Below are 20493 nucleotides of genomic sequence, written 5' to 3' on the forward strand. Positions count from 1 at the left end.
CGCCCGTCTCTGGGCCTTACCTTTTTTTTTTTTTTGCAGTACGCGGGCCTTTCACTGCTGTGGCCTCTCCCGTTGCGGAGCACAGGCTCCGGACGCGCAGGCTCAGCGGCCATGGCTCACGGGCCCAGCCGCTCCGTGGCATGTGGGATCTTCCCGGACCGGGGCACGAACCCGCGTCCCCTGCATCGGCAGGCGGACTCTCAACCACTGCGCCACCAGGGAAGCCCGAGCAAGGGTCTGCCTGAGCCCCTTGGAAAGCTCACTCGCTCTCAGAGCCCTGTCCACGGGCAGGGCAGTGGGGCGCTTGTGCACGGGCTGTTTCTGACCCCCCCGTTACTGGCCGGCTTTCACGTTTGTCTTCCTGCCCCGTCTCCTCCGCCTCTGGGGGCAAAGAATGTCACCTGCCTTCTCAGGAAACAAAGGATGTTGCAGCCCTCAGCCTCTGTAGCGCCCCCGACGGTGGGGATTCAGGGTGGAGAACAACAGGACCCTGGCCTGAGACTTACGGTGCACATCAGAAGGATGGTTTCCGTGAGCCCAGAGTCTTGCATCTCCCCACACACAGAAAAGCGCTACATTCACGCACTTGAGATGTCTGTTTTTCTTTAATTAGCAGTCATCTTTTCATGGTCAGCTATCTGGGATTATTATTATTATTATTATTATTATTTTTAATTTCCTATCTATCCAGGCTCCTCCCGGACCTCTTGGGAACAGTCCTTCAGAGCGATCTGAGAACTTGTGTCCAGGGCTTCCATCCTCACAAAGTCCACTGAATAAAGCATAATTCTCAACTTTTAGGTTGTGCTTTTTTTCCCCCATCAATACCTCTAAAGGAAAGCTTTGCAGGAGTGTGAGTATGCTCTGCAGGGTCTGGGGAACCCACTCAAATGTCCAAACTAGGGAAATTTCACAGAGCTTTGGCAGCCTGTTAAAACACGCAGTGGAGGATTCAGCAGACGGTGTTGACATAATTGGACTTTCAAAATATGCGAAAGGACAAATTTAGCTCCTTATCACACCGTGCACAGAAATGAGCTCAAAATGCACCAGAGACCCACACAGAAGAGACAAATCGACAAAACTTGCCAAAGAAAACTTAGGAGAGAATCTTTGTCCTCTTAGGTTAGGAAGGAATTTTCTAGATAAGGTAGCAGAAGCCTGATCTGTCGGGGTGGATTAGAGTTTATCAAATTTCAAAGCACTCGTTAAGAAAATGAAAAATACTGCAGACTGGGAGAAAATATTCGCAAACGAATGCAACTCAATAATAAGACAAACGAAAAAAAGAAAAAAAGAGTGGATATATGTATATGTACAACTGATTCACTTTGCTGTACACCTGAAACTAACACAACATTGTAAATCAACTCTAGTCCAATAAAAATTTTTAAAAAATAAGACAAATGATCTAATAAATGGGCAAAAGATGTCAACAGATATTTTACCAAAGATGACAGGAATGGCCAATACGCACATGAAAAGATGCTCAACATCGTTACTTATTAGAGAACTACAAATCAGAATCAGAGTGAGAGACCACTTCATGCCCATTTGGATGGTTAGAATAAAAAAAAAAAAGACAAGTGTTGGTGAGAATATGGAGAAATCAGAACCCTCATCCACTGGGTTTTTTTTTTTTTCCCCCCCAGCGTGGTTAAAAATATGAGTTTGGAAGCAAGCAGTCTTGGGTGCAAATTTCTTGTTCTGTTTCTTCATCATGATGTCTTTGGGTTCATCCCTGAAACTCAAGTTCAGTTGATGCCACTATAGCATGAGATGCATACAGCTGTCTATTTTCTTTCTATAAACTTTCTTACATTGAGATAATTATAGATTCACATGCAGTTGTAGGAAATAAAAATAACACCAGAGCTTCTATGTGCCCTTTACCTGTTTCCCCTCAACCATACAGCTCTAGTAATAGAGTAACCACGGTAACCAGAATGCGGGCATGGATGCCATCCATCCGTCTTGCTCAGATGTCCTCACTTTTGCTTGTGAGGACACAGGGAGAAGACGGCCATCTACACGCCCAACAGAGACGCCTCAGGAGGAACCAACCCTACCCACGCCTGGATCTCGGACTTCCAGCCTCCAGGACAGGGGGAAATAAATGTCTGTTGTTTGAGGGACCCGGTCTGGGGTGCTTTGTTATGGCAGCTCAAGAAGACCCACCCAAGCGTTCTAAGAGTCCTCTATCAAGCTGTATCATTGGGCCTATGGATGTCCAGTGGTCTCAGCATCATTTGTTGAAAAGACCATCCTTTCTCTAAGGCATTGCCTTTGCACTTGGTCAGACCCTTAGGGGAAATAGTAGGTGCCCATGCCCAGGGTATTGGAAGATGAAATAATCAGGGACATCAAATGCTTGGTACACATCTGGTCCCCAATACTGGGCGCTTTCTATACTGGTCTTGGCCCACTACTGAAACCTGGAAGGTCTAGAAAAGCTTTTCTGGAGGAGGACACAGTCTTGATGAAGAGCTGAGATCTAGACAGGCTGACAGAGAGTGTGTGTATTAGTTTCCTGGGGTGGTTGTAATAAATGACCACAAACCAGAGGCTTTAAACACTATAAGTCCATCCTCCCCCATCCTGGAGACCAGACGTCTGAGGTCAAGGTGTCTCAGGGCCGCGCTCCCTCCAGAGGCTCCAGGGGAGGGTCCTTCCCGCCTCTTCCAGCTTCTGGGGGCTCCAGGCGTCCCTGGGCTTGTGGCCGCATCCCTCCCGTCTCTGCCTCTGTCTTCCTGGGGCTTCTCCTCTGTGTCTGTGTCTCTCCTCTTCTGTCTCTTAGAAGGACACCTACCAGAGCAGATTGCTTTGAAAAGGAAGCAGTATAAGGGCTTCTTCCCAACTTGTTTTCCTACTGTCTTTTCCCAAATTGCCAAGGTTATATTTTTACAAATCTCTTGTAGAGGTTCCTGGTTCCTTGAACAGTAAATAATCGAAAAATAGTTCTTGGATGACTTAGTAAAGGACTCATTCCAAGAACTTACGGGAAAAGGCAGGGGGTAAAAAAAAGTCCTTGAGAAACTGCTCTAAAAGGGCATGTCTTTCAACATTTCCTACAAAGCACTTGGCCAGAGAAATATTTTTGTGCGTTTTGTTGATACCAAGGAGTGGCCTTCTAGAAAAGTTATTTCGCATAACAAGCAGCAACAAGCCGGCAGAGTTAACTAACCCCACCAGGAAATCCGTGCGTGTATCACGCAGACTGGGGGTGTCAAGCCCAAACATGGTGGGGGACCACCAGAGACCAATGCGTGTGATTTGTTTTTTCTTTCTTCCCCAGCTCTATTATCATTGACATGCAAACATGGTGTAAGTTGAAGGTTGCAACATAACGATTTCATACATTTATTTACTTTTGAAATTCTGTGATCCATTTATTTATTTTTAGGCCACACTGCATGGCATGTGGGACCCTAGTTCCCTGACCAGGGATCCAACCTGCGCCCCCTGCATTGGAAGCTCGGGGTCTTCACCACTGGACCAGCAGGGAAGTCCTGATTTCATGGGGGGTTTTTTGCAGGCCTCTCACTGTTGTGGCCTCTCACTGTTGTGGCCTCTCCCGTTGCGGAGCACAGGCTCCGGACGCGCAGGCTCAGCGGCCATGGCTCACGGGCCCAGCCGCTCCGCGGCATGTGGGATCTTCCTGGACCGGGGCACGAACCCACGACCTCTGCATCGGCAGGCGGACTCTCAACCACTGCGCCACCAGGGAAGCCCTGATTTCATGTTTATAAATCTTGCCAAACGGTCACCACCAAGCATGAGCTCACACCTCCACCAGGTCACACAGTTGCCCTTTCTTTTTGATGAGAACTTTTAAGATCTACTCTCCTAGCGACTTCCGAGTTCGTAATACAGTATCGTCAGCTTTCATCACGTGCTGTGCACTAGCCCATCCTGTTCCGTGTTCTGAATGTCTGTCCCCATCCCCAAGCTGTGTGAGTGTCTACGTGACATCAAGTCCCATCTTTCTCTCCCCCATTAGCGGTTTGTTCTGGCGACAGTCCAGTGCTAGGTTTTTTTTTTTAACTTTAAAAAAAATTTAATTGGCATATAGTTGATTTACAATGTTGTGTCAGTTTCTGCTGTACAACAAAGTGAAGCAGTTATATGTATACATATGCCACCTCTTTTTGCGATTTCCTTCCCATTTTTTCCCCTTTTTTAAATCATACAATTTGATTATTATAGTAACTTGCTGATTCTCTCTGCTCATTATCTTGGTTAACAATCGGTGCTGTCTACAGACTGTGATACAGAGTGAAGTAAGTCAGAGAAAAACAAATATCGTATGCTAACACATATATGTGGAACCTAGAAAAATGGTACAGATGAACCGGTTTGCAGGGCAGAAAGAGAGACACAGATGTAGAGAACAAATGTACGGACACCAAGGGGGGAAAGCAGGGGGTGGGTGGTGGTGGTGGGATGAATTGGGAGATTGGGATTGACATGTACACACTAATATGTATAAAACAGATAACGAATAAGAACCTGCTGTATAAAATAAATAAATTTCAAAAAAAAAAAAACCCGAACAACAAAAAATACTAAGACAGTAGTGGTATATAAGACATTACCTTAAGACACTACGGTAAAAATGGCATGGTACTCTAAAGGGCAGAGATCTATGAAATCGGGAAGGAGAACTGGTCTACTTTTCCTAATTCAGGTGTGGTGGCTAAAAGAAACCCTATTTTAGTTCAAGCTGTTCGCATTTCCACACAGAAACTCAGCAGCATGAGGATAACTCCTGTGCATTCAGCGCCAGGATTTGACCAAGTGCCCTTGAATAACAAAAATACTTGCTGTGTTCCTGTAAATCTACACACCTTAATCCAGCTGGCCAGGTCAATACATCTGGAAATGCTTTTCCTTCACCTGCCATTTCATCCTGCCCCAAAATAACTGGATATTTCTAGAACAAGTAAATGTGTTTTTTTTTAAAAAACACCTATGTACCAAAATATTAGTGATAGTATAGGTCAAATCACATCTCTCAAGGATTCAACTTATGTTCACTCTGCAGTCCTGACATTACACAGCCCGAATCCTGGCACTGGCATTCTTCAGGAAATAACCTCGTAGTACACCTCTTGGGTGGCTATTACTTAGACGTCGTTAAAATGTTCTTACAGGTTCTTGTACGTTCTCATGTATTGATTGAGCACGTGTCAGAGTGCCTGCCATTTGGAGAGAACTCAAAAAACCATGTGATGGGTGGATAGATGGATGATGGATGGATGGATGGATGAAAGGATGGATAGACGATGGATGGATAGAGGGATGATGGATGGATGGATGGATGAAAGGATGGATAGATGATGGATGGATAGAGGGATGACGGATAGGTGGATGGATGGATGGATGGGTGAAATGGACGCTAGAAGAGTAGGCAGCATGCCTGGAGAGAACTTATGAGATTTCCGAGGGTAAGAAGTAAACAGTTCTACTCATTTTACTGCTACCATCCATTCTGAAAAAACCCATTTGGTTATTTAAGTTTAAGGCAGGACGAAGGCGTCCCATGCCTGTGTTATCCCGATGGCTCAGAACACACCCCAACACACATCCGAAGGAGACCCCACTGCTGTCTTAAAATTTTAATTGCAGTGTGCTAGCCTTTGTCCAAAGTGAGGACTGACCCTAGGATGCACAGCAGAAGTCCATTTTAAGCGTACACTTTAAGCCAATGAGCGATCGACCACAGGCACTGGAGAATCCTCTTCTCCAGAGACGCTGGACCGGACTCAGATGTTCATCTCCTGGAACCCTCCTCTCACGGATGCCAGACTCAGGCTCCCGTTTCTTCTAGTCCAACACTATGGCTCAGAGCACAGACGTTCCTTCCCCAACACAAAGTTACAGGATAACTCTAATGGTTGGTGATCACCCCGTGCAACCCACCCAAGGACTATGTCCCTATGGCTATTTCCAAGTAGCCCCTGAAGCATCATCTGTGTGAAACCAACCAAGACGACCAATCATTCAGCCACAGATAATAAGAAACAACCCCTCCATAGCTCACACCTCACACACGTGAATGCCACAACGAACCCCAGAAGTCCACCCAGATCTCAGATGGATTTGAACACAGCCCTCTCAAGCTTCTTCCACACCTGTGTCTAATGAACTCATGATTTTCGATGGAACACGTGTGATAAACCATTCAAACATTTAAAAACTACATTTCCTTCTCTTCAGTACAGCGACTGACATCCGGCTTTAATTATCCTACGGTGGCAACCAACAACGACCCTGGGAGAAGCTCCAACATACCGCATTCATTTCCGGATGCTTCTGGAGGTGAGGCTTTCTCATGGGATAAAGCGTCTAGTGTCATCAAACGGAGAACTGTCCCGAAAGAACCGAGTTGGCATGGCTTGGAGAGCACAGTGACTCCATACTGTGAAGTGAGGTAGTGTGACCCAGCACAGGGCAGCCTGGTGTCCGGGGCCGCATACAGGTTTGCCTCGAAACAGCCTCGACCAAATCCAGCTACCGTGAGCGCACGGCCACCAGACACCCCTCAGCGTAAACCCTGGGTTCTTCTGCACCAGTAGGTCAACCAGTTTGGAAGCGGTCACCTCTCCCAAGCCAGCTGGAATCTTCCTTCCAAATATCTCTGACACATCTCCACGGGGCATCTGTCAATGCACTTGCAAGTCCTCTTGGGTATTTTTGCCGAAGAGGAACCACAGCTGTGGTGTTTCTCAGCCATGCTTGGGAACGTCCACACTGGCGTCACGCTCAAGGCATCCGAACGTTTGCTGCGTCTTCACAGGAAGGACTTTTCATTCTGCAAAGTCCCAAGGCACTGAATAAAGGCTCCCAGGGCACTCAATACCTCTCCTCGTGTTACGGGCACTGGGACAGAAACTCTGCAGTGACATCTAACCCTACGTAGGACGGACACGGCAGGACCTGCCCAGGACAGAATCCTGAGCTCCTTCAAGCAAGACCAGAGACCCAGGGTTGACCAGAAGGTTATTCCTGTTCCCTTTTGCCGACAACGTGTAAAGGAGATGCAACCTCCTGGGGAACCCCCAGGAGGCATGGGTAGCTGGGGTCACACAGGCCTTTGAGCTGGGTTTTGGATGGACCATGTGACTGACATGAGGCACTCAAGCTGGTCAACCATAAAGAGAGGCACATCGTGGAAGAGTCTTTCCCTCGGAAAGGACTCGAGATGTTCATGGAACAGGACCACCCAACGCCATGGCGCCATCACTGCAGGAAGCGGTCCAGCTTCTCCTGAATCCGGACAAACGCATCCTTCCCCAGGTAATCGATGCGTCCCTCCTCCCACTTCCTCCGCTCCTCATTGGGACTCAGTGCCTTTTCTTCGATGGAAATCTCGGAGACGGAGATGGCCAGGTCCACCTAGGGAAGACAAGCCCACAGGAGATGGTGTTAGAAAAACCATCGTCAGCGAGTGAAAGCCGGTCCGGGCATCCACCTGGCTGAGCAATCGGTTCCACGGACAAACCTCACCACGTCTCAGGGAGACGGTGCTGACACTTTGCTCCTGAACAAACCACACGCTGAATTTAATACAACCTTCTGACAAGAAGATGCTTAGTTGGTCCGACTTTTTTGAAATTTTATACTTTATCATTGTACTTGTGTCCACTTGTTCCTAAGACTTGTTTTAATGTCTAGCCACTAAACCCCTTCACACACGCTTCTATGATCATCTTAATCTTTCCACCCACCAAAAAAAGGTTCTGTATCTGCTATAATTAAAATGGATAACCAACAAGGACCTCCTGTAGAGCACAGGGAACTCTGCTCAATATTATATCACAACCTAAATGGGAAAAGAATTTGAAAAAAGAATAGATACCGATCTATGTATGATGGAATCAGTGTGCTGTATACCTGAAACTATCACAACATCGTTAATCAACTCTACTCCAAAATAAAATTAAAAGTTAAAAAAAAAAAAAAAAAAACACGTTCTGTATCCCTGTGTGTAACCAAACTACGTGAAATGAAGAAAAGGTTCATATTGTATAAATAAAGTGTGTGACATTTTGGACAGCCTGGCAAGACCACTTCAATACTAATTTAAATCGTTTTTTTTTTCTTGCCATGGCAGGGTTTCCATCTTCTTAAAGGATACGTATGAGGAAAATTATAAATACGCAAATGTGTACACATACACACACACACACACACACACACACACACCCCACCCCTGACTTTTGGTTGGCACGCAAATAGATCAGCAAAAGGGGGGGTGGGGGGTGGACAGTACTGGACACCAGACAGTTATGCTACTGTTTCTATCCACTAGGCATGCAACACTTTCTCCACTGTTTATCTGCCACGATGCTTTCAAAGAGTTTTTACATATAAGGTTCTGCTTTCTACACTCATCCCCGCACAGTTTATTGAAACATTGCCAACGTGTTGCTCAAAGAAACTGCAAGAGTGAAAACGAGATCTTTTCCAGGATAACTCAGCACGTTTCCCCGCTAAGAGCGCTTGGACTGGGGCTCCGTGAGTTCCCGGGAATGAACACTTTCTGGAAAGAATGGGACACATTCAACTATATCTCAATTAAAAAATAAATTCAAAACAAGAGAGACCCCAGAGAGCTCCCTCACCCCTTCCTCCATGTGAGGAACCAGCAACAAGACACCCTCTGTGAGCCAGGAAGTGGGCTCTCACCAGACACCAAGAAATCCATTTCTTCTTATTCATAAGCCACCAGACTATGGTGTTTCTGTTACCGCAGCCTCAACAGACAAAAACACAATCCAAAAAATCAATACGAATTTTCACCCTACACCCAACACTCAGCTCTAGAGCTGTATTTGCTCTAAAAGACCAAAAGGTATTATTACTAGATCATGATTAGAGAGAAATGAAAGCATTTCATCATCATTAAAAGCATCATCGCAGAGCCTGAAGTTTGAGACCAGAGCATCTGTAAGACGGAGAGTCAGGAAGAAAGCATCTTTCACTTCCTTCTTCAAGAAGAAATCAACGCATGCTCGATTTGCATTGAAATGTTCCCCCACCGCCAAATTTCCCAGCTTTTATGCTCGTCTTTTTAGACAGTGTGCATGAACTTCCAAGCTCACTTTGCGGGAAAACACAGCACAGCCCCATAACTTCGATTAACTTCTGCAGAACAGCTTTTGAAGAGAGAACGGGCGTGATTATCAGAGCAGAGGACAGGAAAGAGGGTGGACCGACCACCGCGGGCAAACGCAAGACAAACGGGTCTCAGGCAGCAGGAGAAGCAGGCGGACTCTTCTCTCCACAGGCGAGGCTCGAAATGGGGGTAACGCCAGTGCGTGTACGCAGCCGGCCCCTGAGTTAGCGCACAGCGTCCATCAGGAGAGCTGGACAAGGCAGACAATGAGGACACCACCTCCAAAGCATCCTGGAGACTGGGGTCCCTGGTGACATCCACAGGGGGCTCCCGGCGTGGCTCCAAGGCTTCCTCAGGCGGGCCACCTTCCGCGCTCTCCACGGGCTGCTAGAAACATAACCGTTCCATCGTTAGTCTGTAGGGGGCGTCACAGGACCGCGGTCTTAACCAAAATGACAGAGAACTCTTTTTCCTGGGAAAATAAGACCAAACGAATGGGTTGTGCTAAATAAATAAGTCATTGAGTGTGCTCTGCCACTCTAAACTTCTCCCCAGCTTTCTCTTGCACAGGATGAGATGCTGACATTTGTCATGCGATGTAAAGGTTAACGTTTCAAATCAGGAGACTGGGATTGACACATACACACTGCTATATATAAACTAGATCACGAATAAGGACCTACCGTAGAGCACAGGGAACTCTACTCAATACTCTGTAATGACCTATATGGGAAAAGAATCTAAAAAAGAGTGGATCTATGTGTATGTCTAACAGATTTGCTTTGCTGTACAGCTGAAACGAACACAACATTGTAAATCAACTCTAGTAAAAATTTTAAAACAGCAACAAAAATACTTTTCAGAGAGGGGCAATTAGTTTAGACCAAATGTCTACGGAAGCACTTGATTAAGATGGTCTGTCAGCGAGATTAAGAGTCTGTCTGGATTTAATCTTCTGAGGATGTCTGGGAACAAAAGCCCAGATTCATGCGGGTAAATTCAGCGGGGGAAAAAACGGGAAAGCCATAATCCTTGAATAGTGACGTGAAACACGGGTGCAAAGTTGTCCCGAAAACTTAACAAAAATTAAGGAAGACATATAGGCCATTTTGATGTTGTATCTTTTTCTTTTCTGAGTCTTCCTAAAGCAAGATATAAGAGAATGACCAAAGGACCAACACAAAACTCAGTGATGGAGGAGGGAAACAAAATCTGAATAGACAACCAGGTCTCCTATCCACCTCGAAAATAAAGAGACTCATCACAACACAATGGAAAAACCATTTAGAAAGGTCACGGGATGGTGAAGAAGCCCATGGGGCATCTCCTCTGGTGGTCGATGGCAGGCATGCAGAGACATGGCCATGCTTAAGAAGTAGAAGCAGGGAATTCCCAGGAGGTCCAGTGGTTAAGACCCTGAACTTCCAAGGCAGGGGGCGCAGATTCGATCCCTAGTCAGGGAACTAGGATCCCATATGCTGTGCGGTACCGAAAAAAAAAAAAAAGAATTAGAAAGAAACAGAAGTGAGTTATACCGAATTGGTTTGGGTCCCTGTGAAGTCTGCGAATTGGGTGGAGGGTGGTGACAACGGGTCACACATCACTCCAGCGGAAGTCTCCATTTCCGGCCAACCTATCATCTAAAAAAAAAGAGCAAACGCCAAGTTAGGACAACGCTTCGTGCAAATACAAACACCCAATCGATGCTTTTCGGCCTCCAAATACGGCAAATATGGCTCAGAGGAGCTCGCCAACGCCTGTGTCTGCTGCTTCGTCTTGGGCTCCTTGCATCTAAGCAGGACCACGCGATGAATTCTCACCCACGGCGTTGAGGAGATGTGATCTGAGTCCGCCCCAGACTGGGTGCTGAGGTGGGGGACCCGTTTCCTACCCTCTGTTCCCACAGGTCAGGTGAAGAGCAATGTCCCTTGGCAGACAACCTCTTCCAATTTCAGCCGGAATTCCACAGGAAAACGAAACCCTACGGAAAACCATTGAGCGACTAGTTTCTCGGCTCTCCCAAGGGTGGTATGTAGCAAAGATCATCCCAGATGCACAGGACACGACTTAATGCATTACAGGCGGTGGATGGCTTCCTCAAGGGAGCCTAACCCTTTCTTAAGGAGCCGCCGTGGACAAGGGCTTCCTTGGATGGTGATGGAGCAGAGGCCAAGGGGAGGAATCCTGGATCCCCGCAAGACCGCATGGACCACAGCACAGCTTTACCGCCTGGGCTGAGTGTGACACGCACCAGACATACACTTGTATGTATTGGGGGGGCTATTTCTTACAGTAGCTAGCCCACCCCGATGAATTCAGGGTTGGGGGCCGAGGCCGTGCCCCAGGCTGGAGCCCATTCAAGTCCAAAGGCTCCAGCAATGTAACTACAGAGAAGAGAACGCGGACACAGCTGCCCATCCTCACGGCAAACACACGGCAGGAATCGTGTCGTGGGCTGGGCTGACCCCGACTGTGGCGGTCAGACAGAGCTTCCTCCATGCGGGGAAGGCAGATTCCCCAGCCACTGCCCCAGAGATTCTGAGTGAGTTGACCTGACGCGGAGGCTGGCAACTCGTACTCCCAGCTCCCAAATCTCTGGTACCGGCTTTCCCGTTTCGGAGAAAGGGCAGGTCATCCCTGTATTAACGGAGGCACCTATGTATACGTCCAAAGGATATTCACAGAGAGTGAAGCAGGAAGACCAAAGAGTGGGCCACCCTCATGCAGCTTACTGTCTAAGGAGAGAGATGAATGTTCCACCAATAACAACTATAAGATGACAATCCTGTAAAATTCTGCAAAGGGAACTGACAGAGAACCAAGGGCAGGTTTATCAAGGTCAGATCGACCTTGCCAGGAGGGGTAAGGACTCCTGAAGCAGTAACATCTGGAACAAAGTTTGAAAGATGAGCAGGAGACGTGGTGAGAAAGAGACAACGGTGAGAAAAGCAGGACAGCACGCACGTGCAAATGTCCTGGGGCAGAGGTAAAGGAGGACATCAGGAAACTGAAGTAAGTTGGCAGTAAAAAGTGCGCAAAAGTACATTTTTGGTGAAATTCAGTAAAAACATTTTTAATGTAGAAGAGAACACTGTGTTCATAAAGTTGCTCTTTTTAAATTTTGCTTTTTCTATCTCATCAACTTGAAAGTGCCAATTAAAATACGGGCTCATACAAAGGAACAAAATCATGCCGTTTGCAGCAACATGGATGGACCTAGAGATGATCATACTCAGTGAAGTAAGTCAGACAGAGAAAGACAAATATCGCATGATATCACTTACATGTGGAATCTACAATATGACACTCATGAACTTATCTATAAAACAGAAACAGGCTCACAGATACAGAGAACAGACCGGTGGTTGCCAAGGTTGCGGGGGAGGGATTGATCAGGAGTTTGGGATTAGCAGATGCACACTATTATATATAGGATGGATAAATGACAAGGTCCTACTGTAGAGCACAGGGAACTATGTTCAATATCTTGTGATAAACCAACATGGAAAAGAATATGAAAAAGAACAGATACATGTATAACAACCACTTCGCCGTACAGAAGAAATTAACACAACACTGGAAATCGACTATAATTCAATAAAATATTAAAAAAAAAAACAAAAAATATGGGCTCATTCTTCCTGATCTTGATTATGTACGTGAAAGCCAAAAATAAAATTAAGTTCTAATAATTACAGTAGAAAATAAAATGATAACTTTATCCAAAACATGAAAGGCCAGGATAATAACAGCTCCTTTTCATTAGGTGTTCAACACTGGTTCCTAAATTAAACTCGTAAACTTGTTACGCATTATTCCTTTTAATCTCACAACAACCCCATGACGTAGAGAGTCTGATCCCTTCTCTTACTGAGGAAAAGTTGAACTTTCAGACAGAGATACTTGTTAAACATGCCAGACGTAGCAAGTGAGAGAGGGGGGATTTGAATTCACACCTCTCTGACTACCAAGCCCTCTACAAGCCCTATTCAATCCACATCATTAATGCATCCTAAGTCTCCCTGGTGTACAAAACACCAAAACAACCTTTAGGGAAAAAAAAAATGACGAATGAGATAATTGCACTATCTACAAATAATAAATACCATAAAAATAAATAATTTCCTCATCCAATCAGGGTTGGGTGGTGGAATTTTCTAGTTTGAATCCTAACACCCATTGAAAAAAAGAAACTGGATAAATTACTTACTGTCTCTGAAACTCAAGTTCTTTAATCATACACAGCACGGACACTCCATGTAACGGACAAACGAAGCAGTTGGCCTGGCAAACGGTTAATTGCCAACAGATGTGAGTAATCTCAGAAAGATTAGTTGAACCGGATTAGGGAAAATGTCAATTTTATCAGCTTAATTTCTCTCAAGAAAGAACACATAAATAAATTCCACGTGGGCCATCATGAAACTTTATCCTTCCTTGGAAGAGATTTAACTCAGGGTTATTTATTTGATAAGAAAGGATGAACTAATAATACAACTTTTCCACTTGTCTTCTGCAGATGTGTTAGGCTCTTACAAATTTAAACAGGAAAAGAAGTTATGTCAACTCATGCTAACATTTCTGAACAAGACCCCTAGACGTAGATACAAACTTCTGAACAAGACCCCTAGACACAGATGCAAACTACTATATATAAAATAGGTGAACAACAAGGATTTACTGTATAGCACAGGGAACTATATTCAATATCTTGTAATAAGCTATAATGGAAAAGAATATGAAAAAAATATATGTACATATATATGTTTAATTGCTGTACACTTGAAACTAACACAACATTGTAAATCAACTATACTTCAATAAAAGAAAGAGGAAAAAAAAACAATGAATATTAACAACTAAAATATAAACTGAAACCGTAATAGTAAATATTCCCCTTACTCTTCCTAGCCACAAACAGGGACGTCTTTCTTCACATGTGCAGAAAGCCAGGAGAGAATTCCAAGACAAGGATTTGATAATATGATGGTGCAATGCCAGCCTTTCAGCCAATGGTTGGCAGGCTTATGAACACACCTACGTAAAATGTGACTTCTGCATTTATTTTTCTCCTGAGATGATCAGTATTTCACTGATCCATACCCCTAACTAGCTGCTGCAAGCTTGGGTCACCTTGAAAAGAGAGACTCTCAGATTGGAAACAGTTCAGAGGATTCTCAGGTCAAAGAAGACAGAGCAGCTGAAGGATGGAAAGTAGCTTGAGAAGCCAGTGACTCTAAGCCCAGAAAGATGAAAGCAGAAAGAGAGCATCGTAAAGCCAGACTGTGTAGGGAATGGACCGCCAACAGATAGACACAGAGTGCTCACATACACAGCCCGAGCAGATAAGTTTAGGACACATGATGAAGACACACTCCTCTGCATCATGGGCTATCATCTTGTGAACGTTATGACTGTAAGAGGTGGTGAAAACTAAAAAGTGTAAATATACAAATCTATTAGAGAACCGAAGAGGGATTTTCCCACTTTCATCAATGGGTGAAGCTACTTGTTTCCCAGTAAACCTCCTGCCAAAAGCAACTTAAAATTCTAGACCAAAAAAAAAAAAAAATATATATATATATATATATATATATACATACACACACACACACACATCTTTTATTTCCCCTCGAGGCAACTGAAAGGCTATAGCCCTGAGGAGCCCATAAATAATGAGGTATCCAAGAGGGACACTCTAAACACAAGCTTTCATTTAGGACGCCACTGAAAAGAGAACCAGCAAAAGACCAACCTTCACAAACACCAAAACCCAGTTTCACTCCAACTCAACCTCTAATAGCATGTGGGCAAACCATCTCTATGAAAACTTCCTGCTGAAAAAAGAAAAACAACACATAAGAAATGCTCTCTGAGTCTGCCTGCCAATGCAGGGGACACGGGTCCGTTCCCCGGTCCGGGAAGATCCCACATGCCGCGGAGCGCCTGGGCCCGTGAGCCATGGCCGCTGAGCCTGCGCGTCCGGAGCCTGTGCTCCGCAACGGGAGAGGCCACAGCAGTGAGAGGCCCGCGTACCGCAAAAAAAAAAAAAAAAAAAAAGACTCTGCCGTTAATGCAGGGGCTCCGGGTACGATCCCTGGCCGGGGAACCAAGATCCTGAAAGCTGCTGGGCAGTACTGCAAAAAAAAAAAAAAAAAAGAAATGCTCTCTGGGTGATCCTGTGATTCAGAGCCTCAGAGGATCCCTGCCATTTTTCCATACACAATGTCTTGCAGTCAATCAGAAATCAACCAGCACACAGCGAGACAAGACCAAAGGCGTGAAAATCAAGAGAAAATGAAATCAAAGCACAAAACCAGATCCACGTGAGACGCAGATGTATGGTGGACGGCACACAGACTGTAACTGAACGTGGAAAATACTTCAAATGATGGGACAAGTTGGAGAGTTTCAAGGGAGTACTGAAACCCCCTCGTAAACATTTGGCGTTTATGTGGACTAAAAACACGATAGTTGAAATAAAGTGTGCAGGATGTGGGTTTAACAGCTGATTAGACACAGCCAAAGAGAAGACTGGTTAACTGGAAAACAGGCCAGTAGACGGAAGCATGGGAAGACAGATGGGAGAAGTGTGTCACAGACACATGGGACGCGATGAAATTCCTACTGTAGATGTCATTGGAATCACAGAAGGATAGGGAAGTGGGAAGAAGAGAGAGACACAGACAGAGAAAGAATGGGCAGAAGGAATACAGTTTCAATAAGTGCTGCAAACCCAAATAGGGTAAATTCAAATGATAATAAAAAGTCATTATGATAAAAACCGGAGCCTAAGAGAAAGATGTTAAAAGCAGACCAAAAAGACATATGACCTTCAAATGTATAAACATAAGACTGGGAGATGAATTCTTGGAGAAATAATGGAAGTCAGATGATTTTGAAAAGTCTTCCAAGTGTCACTGTAAGGGAATTGCCAAGTAAGAATTCCATACCCTTGGTGGGAATATAAATTGGTGCAGACACTACGGAGAAGAGGATGGAGATTCCTTAAGAAACTAAAAACAGAGTTACCATATGATCCAGCAATTCCACTCCTGGGCATGTATCCAGAAAAGATGAAAACTCTAATTTGAAAAGACACATGCACCCCCATGTTCACAGCAGCACTATTCACAAGACGTGGAAGCAGCCTAACTGTCCACCGACAGATGAATGGATAAAGAAGACGTGTACATATATGAGACGTGGTACATGTATACGATGGAATATTACTCAGCCATAAAAAAGGAATGAAATAACGCCATTTGCAGCAACATGGATGCAAGTAGAGATTGTCATACTGAGTGAAGTAAGTCAGACAGAGAAAGACAAATACGATATGATATCACTTATATGCAGAATCTAAAAAAACGGTACAAATGAACCTATTTACAAAACAGAAACAGACTCACAGACATAGAAAACAAACGTACAGTTACCAGAGGGTAAGGGGGGGGGATAAATTAAGAGTTTGGGATTAGCAGACACACATTACTATATATAAAATAGATAAACAAGGACCTACTGTTTAGCACAGGAAGCTATATTCATTATCTTATAATAACCTATAATGGAAATGAATCTGAAAAAGTATATATATATATATGTATATATGTATATGACTGAATCACCTTGTTGTACACCTGAAACCAACACAACACTGTAAATCAACTATACTTCAATTTTAAAAATATACATATATACCATTTCCCAAGGAGGGGGGGGAACCCATAGGATTAGCGACTCCAAAAACAGATCCACCTAGTAACGTGGGAGTATCTGACTGATGGCCAAGGAGACATGACAAAGCAGTGGAGACGTAACAGTTTTGACTGCAAACCATGCTGAGTTCATTACAGATCCACACATAACAGTGATGTATGTGGACCCCAAACTCATTCATCACCTAACATCAATTCCAGATCAATTATATACTTTAATGTAAAAAGAATAAAAAATCCATAAGACGTCAGAGATGATTAGCTTTATGACCCCGATTTAGAGACAGATTTCCTAAAAGGTAAACAAAACCCACTCCTCATATAGGAAACATTAACAAATTGGTCTAAACTAGGTACTTCTTCTCATCCAAGGATACCATTTAGAAATTAACCACAGCAAAAACAGCCAACAACTTCAAGAAAACAAGGAAAGGCATCCCTAATCTTTCCACTAACTGCATTTCCCAACCCAAGAGGCTATAGGACAGGACACTTGGCTGAGAAGATAAGAAACTGCAAAAATATTTATCTAATACATGCCTTTATATGGGAAATAAATGAGATATTCAACTTTTTTCTTTCTTTTTTTTTTTTTTTTTTGCGGTACGCGGGCCTCTCACTGCTGCGGCCTCTCCCGTCGCGGAGCACAGGCTCCGGACGCGCAGGTTCAGCGGCCATGGCTCACGGGCCCAGGCGCTCCGCGGCATGTGGGATCTTCCCGGACCGGGGCACGAACCCGCGTCCCCTGCATCGGCAGGTGGACTCTCAACCGCTGCGCCACCAGGGAAGCCCGAGATATTCAACTTTTGAAAACGGAGACCTACTCCTCGACACTGCCATGACTATACATACAAAGGCTGCTACTTGGAATAAGGATCCCAGATCCAGACACCCAGCTCTTCCGCAGTTACAGGAATTTATGAAAATAATCGTTTTTTTGGTTTTTTGGACTGGTTCCAAATCCCCAAAATAAAGAACCCAGAGTGAATCATTCAATGGATGGCCGGTAGGTGGCAGCAATGCTGCATAATTAATTGCAAAGATGGCCTGGGAGTGCAAAATAATGAAATATACACACACACCCCGCAAAAAAGCACCCCTTCCTTATAGAAGGGCAATGACCTTCTCATTTTTAGAGACACAAACTAGTTGGCTTACAACAATGCCATCATCAAAAAATGTACAAACAATAAATACTGGCAAGCATGCGGAGAAAAGGGAACCCTCCAGCACTGTTGGTAGGAATGTCAACTGGTGCAGCCAGTGTGGGGAACAGGATGGACGTTCCTCAAAATACTAACAGTAGAGCTACCATATGACCCAGCAAGCCCACTCCTGGGCATAAACCCAGAGCAAACCATAATTAGAAAAGCCACATGCACCCCTATGTTCACTGCAGCACTGTTTACAGTAGCCAGGACATGGAAGCAACCTAAATGTCCATCAACAGAGGAATGGGTAAAGAAGACGTGGCACATATACACAATGGAATATTACTCAGGCATAAAAAAGAATGAAATAGTGCCATTTGCAGAGACATGGATGGACCTAGAGACTCATACAGAGTGAAGTAAGTCAGAAAAAGAAAATCAAATATCGTGTAATATCGCTTCTATGTGGAATCTAGAAAAATGATACAGATGAACTTATTTGCAAAGCAGAAACAGAGACACAGATGTAGAGAACAAACTTATGGTTACCGGGGGGGAGGGAAGGCGGGGTGGGATGAATTGGGAGATTGGGATGGACATACATATACTACTATATATAAAATAGATCACTAATGAGAACCTACTGTAGAGCACAGGGAACTCTACTCAATGCTCTGTGGTGACCTAAATGGGAAGGGAGTCCAAAAAGAGGGGATATATGTATACGTAGGTTGATTCACTTAGCTGTACAGCAGAAACTCACGCAACATTGTAAAGCAACTATACACTAAAAAAAATTAGTTTTAAAAAATGGACACAAGAATTGTGCTCTGGTGCCGTTGAACAGGAACAGCATACCGTACAGTGCTTAGGGCTGCACCTGGCAAAGAATCAACCTTCAGGAAGTGTGAAAAGCAAAACAAAAAACACCAATGCAGACTGATGACGTTCACAGTTCTGGAGGTCCGACGTCCGCGCTGGGTCTCACTGGGCAGGTGTCCTTGGCAAGGCCGAGCTCCTTCTGGAGGTTCTAGCCAATGGCCCATTTCTTCGCCTCTTCCAGCTCATAGAGGCACCTGTGGCTCCCGTACACCTTCAAAGCCAGAAGCTCACATCTTCCCATCGCTCCCCGTCTCACTCCTGCTTCTCTCCCATCTCATCAAGCTTCCTTTCGCCTCCCTCTTAGGAGAACCCTCGTGACGACACTGTGTCCTCCCCGGATAATCCAGGACCACGTGCCCACGTCAAGGTCCTGAACTCAATCCCGCCTGCAAAGAACCCGTTTCCATATAAGGCAGCATTTCCAGCTTCCAGGGATTAGATGTAGCGGTCATTGGCTTTACTGTGACGTGGAATTTTGCCATTTTCTCTAAAGAAACTCAGGAGGCCCTAATACCACAGAGCAAACTGAAGACAGGTTCCTCCTGTCCCCCCAGCCCCTCCCCGCGACCCCGGGGAGCATCCTCTCTTCTTCACCTCGCGGGGGAACCAGCGTCTGTGTCCCCATCGCACCGGTGCGAAGAGCACATACTTACATCTTCCACAGGGCATGCGTCAGGCGAAGCGGGGGTCTCCTCCACCACCACCATGGTGCTCTCAGGCCAAGGCTGGCGGGGCCCCTCCGCCCAATTGGTACAGGGCTCCCCGGAGCGGGGCACAGCATTTGCACACGACCCCTCAGCAGTGGGCGCTGAACTTGAACAAGGCACCCCAGCGCCCCCGAGGTGAGCCTGCAAGAAAAGGTATTCACATTTAGCAAGGTCCTCCTGACATCTTTGCCAATCTCCCGCTGCCCATCCCCTCCCCTGTGTGGCCAGTGGTCTCCAGTGCCGACATCCGCATTCACAGTACTGCTCCAGGTGAGAAGGACCCCCAGGCACAGGATCTCTACGTTTTACTCTTAGAACTACCTTACTTGGTCTTATTTTCCTTCCTAGCCAACCCAGTACCTCACATACTGCTTTGCAGAAAAGAACAGCAACTTCCTATCAAGAATCTGAATAAACTCCTACTCACTCGTGTCGCATGGTCAGAGAAAGCTTTAGTTCTCTTGAAAAGCAGCACCCAGGTGCACCAAACAGAAACCATAGTAAAAACGCTAAAATGTGAACTCGTTTCAAGATCCCAACGCAAGCACCTGCGGACACTGCACTCCGTTGTACCGATACATGCACTAGTCAAAAACTGACCAGGAAATAAAATTTCCTGGGACCTTATTTTAAAAGGTCTTTGGGGCTTCCCTGGTGGCGCAGTGGTTGAGAGTCCGCCTGCCGATGCAGGGGACACGGGTTCGTGCCCCGGTCCGGGAAGATCCCACATGCCGCAGAGCGGCTGGGCCCGTGAGCCATGGCTGCTGAGCCTGCGTGTCCGGAGCCTGTGCCCCGCAACGGGAGAGGCCACAACAGTGAGAGGCCCGTATACCAAAAATAAATAAATAAATAAATTTTTAAAATAAAAAATAAAAGGTCTTTGGCAAGGCAGGTGCCTCCCTGTTAAGTCC

At 45.4% G+C, this 20493-nt stretch overlaps 1 protein-coding gene across 3 annotated transcripts in view; it reads right to left on the reverse strand.

Annotated features, from left to right (window-relative positions):
- Positions 1 to 5673: 5673 nt before the first annotated feature.
- The window catches only part of GYG2 (glycogenin 2), a 35707-nt gene continuing 20887 nt past the window's right edge, over positions 5674 to 20493 (reverse strand). For 2 of the 3 annotated variants that reach the window (XM_060138492.1, XM_060138490.1), the window contains 4 exons: positions 19529 to 19723; positions 10657 to 10761; positions 9401 to 9508; positions 5674 to 7398 (listed from right to left, as the gene is read on the reverse strand). In XM_060138492.1, the coding sequence (XP_059994475.1) occupies positions 7243 to 7398; positions 9401 to 9508; positions 10657 to 10761; positions 19529 to 19723 (564 nt within the window). In that variant the 3' untranslated portion in view covers positions 5674 to 7242. The remainder of the gene's footprint in view (positions 7399 to 9400; positions 9509 to 10656; positions 10762 to 19528; positions 19724 to 20493) is intronic. The other variant, XM_060138491.1, reaches the window with a different exon arrangement.

The sequence above is a fragment of the Lagenorhynchus albirostris genome, chromosome X (assembly GCF_949774975.1).
Source record: "Lagenorhynchus albirostris chromosome X, mLagAlb1.1, whole genome shotgun sequence".
Taxonomy (NCBI): domain Eukaryota; kingdom Metazoa; phylum Chordata; class Mammalia; order Artiodactyla; family Delphinidae; genus Lagenorhynchus; species Lagenorhynchus albirostris.